General features: G+C 42.8%; 1 protein-coding gene across 1 annotated transcript in view; it reads left to right on the top strand.

Moving 5' to 3' along the window:
• The window catches only part of LOC107096147, a 162,730-nt gene that overhangs the window by 117,837 nt on the left and 37,986 nt on the right, over positions 1 to 6,907 (top strand). Inside the window, exons 5-6 of the mRNA XM_015392663.1 lie at positions 1,824 to 1,994; positions 6,172 to 6,555. Coding sequence (XP_015248149.1) covers positions 1,824 to 1,994; positions 6,172 to 6,555 — 555 coding nt within the window. The remainder of the gene's footprint in view (positions 1 to 1,823; positions 1,995 to 6,171; positions 6,556 to 6,907) is intronic.

A 6,907-nucleotide genomic window follows, 5' to 3' on the forward strand; every position in this document is an offset into this window, starting at 1 on the left:
TTGGAACGGCCGCTTCCTACGACTTTAACATGGTTCTAACTGCAGCCGTCTTCCTGTGCAGAAGCAGCCATGTGTTTTATTCTCCTGACAATCTAATCCCATCTAATCCCTCCTACCTTTACGTTGGACCTATAGAGGCGCCGTTTCACATTTATTCCACGTTACAGGTCGTTTTTTTGTCTCAATTGTACAATTTAAATGAATCAAACAACAAAATGTCAGACTTATCATTTAATTTTATCATATAATATTATGTGAAGTCCTGGAAATACATTTCATTCATATTTATTGTATTTCTGATCCTTATTTGAGACACTTGAACATTATAAGAATCATTAATCTGATCAAAATAATTTATCTAAAAATAGTGAAGGGTCATTTATTGGCTTTACAGCCATCAAACTGTCCCAGTGATTGCTGAACAGTATTTATCATGTTTCACTGATGATTTAAAAAGATCTTTGTTGTTCGGCTCCAAATATGAACTTTTAGCTCCGTTTAAGTTCTCTAGAAAAACGTCAGATTTTATATTTTTAAACATAAAAAACATCCTTGTAAATTTAAAACTGATTTAAGATCTAAACCTGGATCATTTTAAGGCTCTATGCAGACTTAGTAACTCCCAGGTGGCGCTATTTCTAGTTCAGCAGGAAACAAAAAAGTGTTATTGTTGTTTTTAACATCACTTTCCCAGAGTAAGATGGTTTAACAGTTTTCCATCTAACATGCATCATCAGGGAATGACTGTAAAAAATCATGACTGAAGCTCAGAGGGAAACAACAGACATCTGAACTTCTGAATAATTTCCTAGTAGCCCATCTTATCCTTACCTTATAAATAAAAAAACAATAATTTATTTGGGCTCAACTGAGAGGAAGTGTTCTTGCGCTGATCATCAGCCATGATCAAAGCTGTTATTTCTTATATATAAGCATGCAGCGTTATGGCAGCTGGTCAAAGGTAAAGCAGAACGACCCTCATGCCCGTTAACGCCTCTATAGCTAACAAACATGCACACTGCGACGCAAAGTCTTAGATCCTCGTGTTTCAAGGAGAAGCAGAGCCTTGCATATTAATGAAATGTAGTCATGTCACCAGAGGGCACTAATGTTCTTTTCATTCTCATCATCGCTGCACCCGTTTTGAGATTAAATTTGAGTTAAAACTGCATTTAAAGGGGATGATGATTAATTCCGGTACCTTCTGCCGGTTCTGAAGGCTGGTGTGATTAGCACGGTTCTTTCTGCTTTGCAGTCTGGCTCATTTTTCTTCCTGAATGCTGTCTGAGTCTGAAGTGCTTTCTAAATAAGAAGCAGAAACCTCAAAGGGTTTTTTTTTACATCAGTGTGCAAAAAACAAAAAGGATTCCTTGGTCTATGAGCCCCAGATATGTCTTATAAAATCCTACCTTAAAGAAGCACATCAAGCCTAAGCCTAATAAGTAAACTTTCTTTAAGTCCTCTAAGCCCAAAGGAGGAGCTTGATGCTGGTTTTTCATCCTTCACAGGCTACCCTGAAATGCGTCTCCTCCTTTCCTTGCTTCACCTAGCCGTCCTCTCGCCATCCCTGTCCTTTTCCACGCTGGACTCCAGACCACTTTCATCCACCTGCTTTCTATTTGACCTCCAAACCCGGGCCCGCCCCTTCACACAGTCCCCCGATCGCTCTCACCTCCTTAGCCATGTGCTTTCTAAATCTGTTTTCCTGCCTGTCTCTGTTTCTGTGTCTTTCTCACGCTCTCTGGTGTTTTTTTCTCCTCTGCCTGTCATTATTCCCTTCCTTTGTCTACTTTGGGATCTCTGCATCATCTCTTCCCCCTTAGTGGGGCGGTGTCAGGCGGCCAGAAGGGGGCTGCCGCTGCTGGGTGTGGGGATGCTGGGGGGGGTCCTTATCGCAGTGACAGCGTGAAGAGCATGGTGACGGAAGAAGTGAAGGCTGGGAAGTGGCAGACTGTCCAGAGCCACATGCAGGCCGGAGGATTAAGACCTACCAAGTGAGTTCAGAACCAAAGCTTAGCTTATCCTTCAGCTACATGCAGATGCATTTCCAGGGAGCTCATCCCTGTAGAGCTCCCAGTAATGACAGAAAATGGGTGAAGGAAATAATATCTCCACCTCTGACCAAAGCTCCGTCTCTATCATGCATCATATTTCCCCTGCTTGCTGTGAAAAGTTTTCTTTTGTTGCTCGACTGCTCATTGACTCATAAATAACCTTTAAAAACTCACCCAATCATATTTCAGTGCACATTAATGCATTGCTCATTAAATATGCATATTTTTAACAGGCCTATTGACATAAAATTTAAACAACCTGATTAATTTGCTCACATAAATTGAATTACTTTAGCCAATGTGTGATAAAATTGGACTATACATGAGTTACAGCAGAGATGGTCTTTCTTTGCCACATGACAGAACTGCTTTATCCTCAGTGGAGTCCGTCGGTCACACAGATCATTGCTATTTAGTGCATTATTCTATCCATCCTGTCCTGCTTAGTCCCGTCAGGGTCGCGGTGGGGGCGGGGCCTATCTGAGCGAGAGGCTGGGTCCCCCCTGAACACGTCTGCAGTCCATCGCAGTGCAACACTGACAACCGTTCACTCACACCTAAAGAGGATTTAGAGAAGCCAGTTAACCTAACATTCATGTTTTTGGACTATGGGAGGAAGCTGGAGTACCCAGAGAGAACCCATGCATGCTCAGGGAGAACATGCAGACTCCGGGCTGGGAACCTTCTTCCTGCAAGGTGTCTGCGCTGTCATTACCCGATCCGTACCGAAAGCACGATCCGTACCATCAGCTCATTTGCGCGTGCGCAAACAGAATAACTTCCGGTGGCAATATTTCCTTTTTCTTACTTTTTTATTCTTTTGTTTTTTTTAGAGGCATGGGTTTCTTTTTGTATATCTTTGTATTTTGGTCAATATTGCATTTTCTAAAAATAAAAAAACAGAAATACATAAAAGAGTTCAATCGCCTTGTGATAGTTACTTTGACTGCTCTGAGCATGCGCAAATATACGTCACACAGCGTATATATTTAAATTTGTTTAAATATTTGATTTACTCTGTACTTAACTATGCACTCCAGCAGTACTGATCCCACAATGGATTCATTTGCTACCTTTCCTGACCTGCAGTTTTTCATTGATAAGGGAACATTTCCCGAAAATTTGGATTTTTATTCCAGAAAAAATTACGTGAAGCAATACAATGGATTGAATTTAAAAAGCATCCATTTCTTCCAGAAAAGTCTTCAATATTGTCTTTACGATATAGTTTAGTATTCTTTAATTATTTAAGGATATAAATAAAGTTTTTTCAGTACCGTAATTACATTATTTTTTGACGACCCGGAAGTTATTCTGTTCGCGCAGGCGCAAATGAGCTGATGGTACGGATCGGGTAGCGACATGCGCTACCCACTGCCCCACCCTGCAGCCCCGCCATTATTCTAGTTTAATGAAAAACATGTACTTCCTGATCCTGTTTTTTCTGTTTTTATTTTCTAAGTGGACCTCAGAGGAATATGGGGCTAAAATAAACCCAAGAAGTACAACTAGGCTCATCAATGCTGGTAACTAGGGTGGTGTTTCTCTCCACTCTGCAGTTTAAGGTTAGCGTATAGTTATATACTAAATAAAGGCAAAGATTTATTAAATGATAATGATGTTAATCTAAAAAAAACTGGCTTACTTACTAATAAGCAATAAGAAACTGGTATTCCAGAAATGTAGTGATCAATTAACAAACACCTTAATGTGAATAATTTGTGCTCCTGTCTGATAAAAGATGCACTGATGGGTAATATAAAGCCCAAGTTTAAACGTTAATCTGGCTTTCAAGGGTTAGAACTAAAATCATCAATGATAGGATCTAATAAGTCATTCTGATCAGCTGAGATTAGGTCAGGAATCGTATACAAGTCATTAGAAAAACATTGACCAGGATCCTGAGGTGATACTGGGATTAGATCAGGATGTCCTCTGGTTGAAGAGGTCACTCTGGTTTCTGTTGGATTTACGCTCCGCCTGCAAGGCCGCAGAAAAGCAGAAACACAGAAATCCTCTCCTTCTATCTAACTGTAACAATCCTCTTTCCAAAAATATTTAAAAAAAACAATCCGCTGGACTTTGCTTCCAAGTTTGAAGACGTTTCTCTTCCATCCAGGAAGATTTTTCAATTCAAAATGTCAGAAATAGGGTTTAGTTCCAGGTTTTATCCAGCAGCCCAACAAAGCCTTTAGAAAACATGCAAGTTAAACCTGCAATGCATTTCAGAGACATAGAAAGGTATGGGGCATTGCAGGCTAACAAAGAAGCCAAACGACCCCCATTCCAAAGGGGGGGACCCGTTCATCCGTTTCTATTTGCATGTTTTCTAAACTAAAACCAGGCTTTGTTGGGCTGCTGGATAAAACCTGGAACTAAACACTATTTCTGACATTTGGAATTGAAAAATCTTCCTGAAGAGAAACAACAAAGTTTCCAAGTTTAAAGTTTCTTTTTTAAACTTTTTTGGAATGACTGACCTGGATGACCCCAGCATGTATAACAATAGTCTAAATCGTTGCTTTTTAGGGAAATAAATGAACTTGCAATGTAAACTGTGTGTTGGCTGTAAAAATAGCTCATCCATGACGTCTGACATGATCTCAGGTCTATATTCAGTCTTGTGTAAATGAGGCAGTTAAACGCGGCTGCTGTGATTTTCTTCACATTCCTTTTACACTTCATTCCTGCGATTTCTTCCTCCACAACACATTTACGCTCATCACTGCCTCGCTCCCTACTTTTCTCCTCCTCTCATCGTTCTTTTTGCCCCTGTCTGTAATTGGATTCTATTTTCAGGTCGCCATGAGTGTCTGTGTGTCTCCAGTGTTTGTGTCTCTTCTCCATCGTCACCCTGTGCTCCTATCGCTCTCCATCGCGCTGTCATCATGTACTTTACCCCAACTATTCTCCACCTGTCTGCTACTAACTGGTTTACTTTACATTGACCCTTTTTTCATCCTTTTCTTTGGGAGAGTTTGGTTCAGGAAATATCACAAGAAAAGCTGTGTGTAAAATGTGTTGGATGAGGTAAGGCACCAACCGTATCTCTCTAATGACCTAGATCCCGTAGTCTGGGTTACAAGGTAGGAAGTTATATTTAGTTTAAAGAAAAAGAAAACAGAAAAATTCAGGATCAGAAGTACTGTACATTTGACCAAATCTGAATGTCTTTGTACGCAAACAAAGAGTCGGTAACATCTTTATGTCAGGAAAGGCAGTTAATCCGTGTTTATGAAGGGGAGGAGTGGAAATTAGGAGCCTGGCAGAGGGAGGGAGTCCTGGTGCAGAAGTTGGTTGGCTGTCAGGATGTCTCTAGAGGTCCTGCATGTGTTTAAAAGACCAAAATACTTAGAGAGAGACGAGGAGAGGCTATCAGAGGTGGAAATGTTGATGAACAAGTAGAGGAAATGGGGATTTCTCGTCAGAACACCAAGCCCTCATCGGCGAGGCCTGGAAGCAGCAAAACTGCGACGCGGACTCCTAGATACGGCCGTACGGTTCAGAGCCGCTCCACGCCTGTACGGACCGTCAGCATCCGACCGCTGCCGCAGAGAAACACGGCTGCACGCAAACAGCACACCCAAGCTGTTCCGCCACGCAGGGCGAACTTGCGTCCAGCGCAGACTCATTGTCTGACTCAGCATCTGGAGCAGCACATTTCACATGGCGATCATCATGCAGGCTGCACCTTCTACTGCTATTTTTGCTACTGCTGTTACAGCTGCTGCCTCATGTTGCTCTCTTTTTCTCTCCTCCTTCTTCTCTCTCCACCTAACAACACTCCTCTCTCTGATCCCTCCTCCACTTTGACCTCCAATGCAACCACACCTCCCTCCTCCTCCTCCTCCATCACACAATCTTCAACTTCCTGTTTGGATGAACTTTCCTGCTTCTGTCCTGATGTCAACTTGACTTCATCTCCAATATCTTCCCGATGCTCCCAATCTCTTTGTCTAATCACCTCCTGCACTGACCGACCCCCCTCCACCTGTCGTGGCTCCGCTTCTTCTTCTTCTACAACTTCGGACTCCTCCATGCGTCCTCAAAAACCACTCCTCTGCCGGCCTTGGCCCTTGACGCGCTCCCTTTCCTCCTTACTCCTCTGTCCCCCCAGCTTTGGCGAGCCAGTTTTATCCTATGCCTCCACTCTGGAGCACATTCCCTCTCGGCCTCGGACGCTGCTGAGGCAGCAGAGTCTGCAGCAGCCGCTGATCCAGCCGTCAGGGCCGGGTCTCAGCCACCCGCCTACCACGTCTCAAAGCTTGGGACAGTTACATACTGCACCTGGGGGGGCAGGGAGAGGAGAAAGAGGCAGTAACAGTGGTGAGGTTGGGGGAGCAGGTACACGAGGCAGGGGCTCAAGAGGCGGGTCAGCGGGCGCCGCCGCTTCACGCTACAGGGGAGGAGGAACAGGAGGGCGCTCCAGAGGAAGTCCTGGCAGCTGGGATTACGTCATGGACCAGATGAAGAACCGCGGTCTGGATGTCAAGTCCTTCCTGTAAGTCTCCATAAGCTTTCTATTATCTATTAATCCTTTTTCTCTCACATTATATACTCTGTATGGGTTTATCATGATATGTGTTTGTGCAAACTATGTCTTTACTAGCTTTAACAGTTTTAACAACCTTAAAGCTTTGGATATAGTAGTTCTATATGTTTAAGATCTAACCAGTGCATAATTTACAGGCAACAATTATTCTCATCCTTCTGATGTTTTCTGTATGTTTGCATCTGATATCCAGGGAAGGATATTGTTTCTGTCAAAATACAAAATGAGAATTATGTGTTGATTGGAACAGAGCTGAGTTTAGCCTTTGCTCCTATTGTAGCTTTCCAAAAAAGTTAAAAAC

This window comes from Cyprinodon variegatus, unplaced genomic scaffold, assembly GCF_000732505.1.
Source record: "Cyprinodon variegatus isolate N-32 unplaced genomic scaffold, C_variegatus-1.0 Scaffold602, whole genome shotgun sequence".
Taxonomy (NCBI): Eukaryota; Metazoa; Chordata; class Actinopteri; order Cyprinodontiformes; family Cyprinodontidae; genus Cyprinodon; species Cyprinodon variegatus.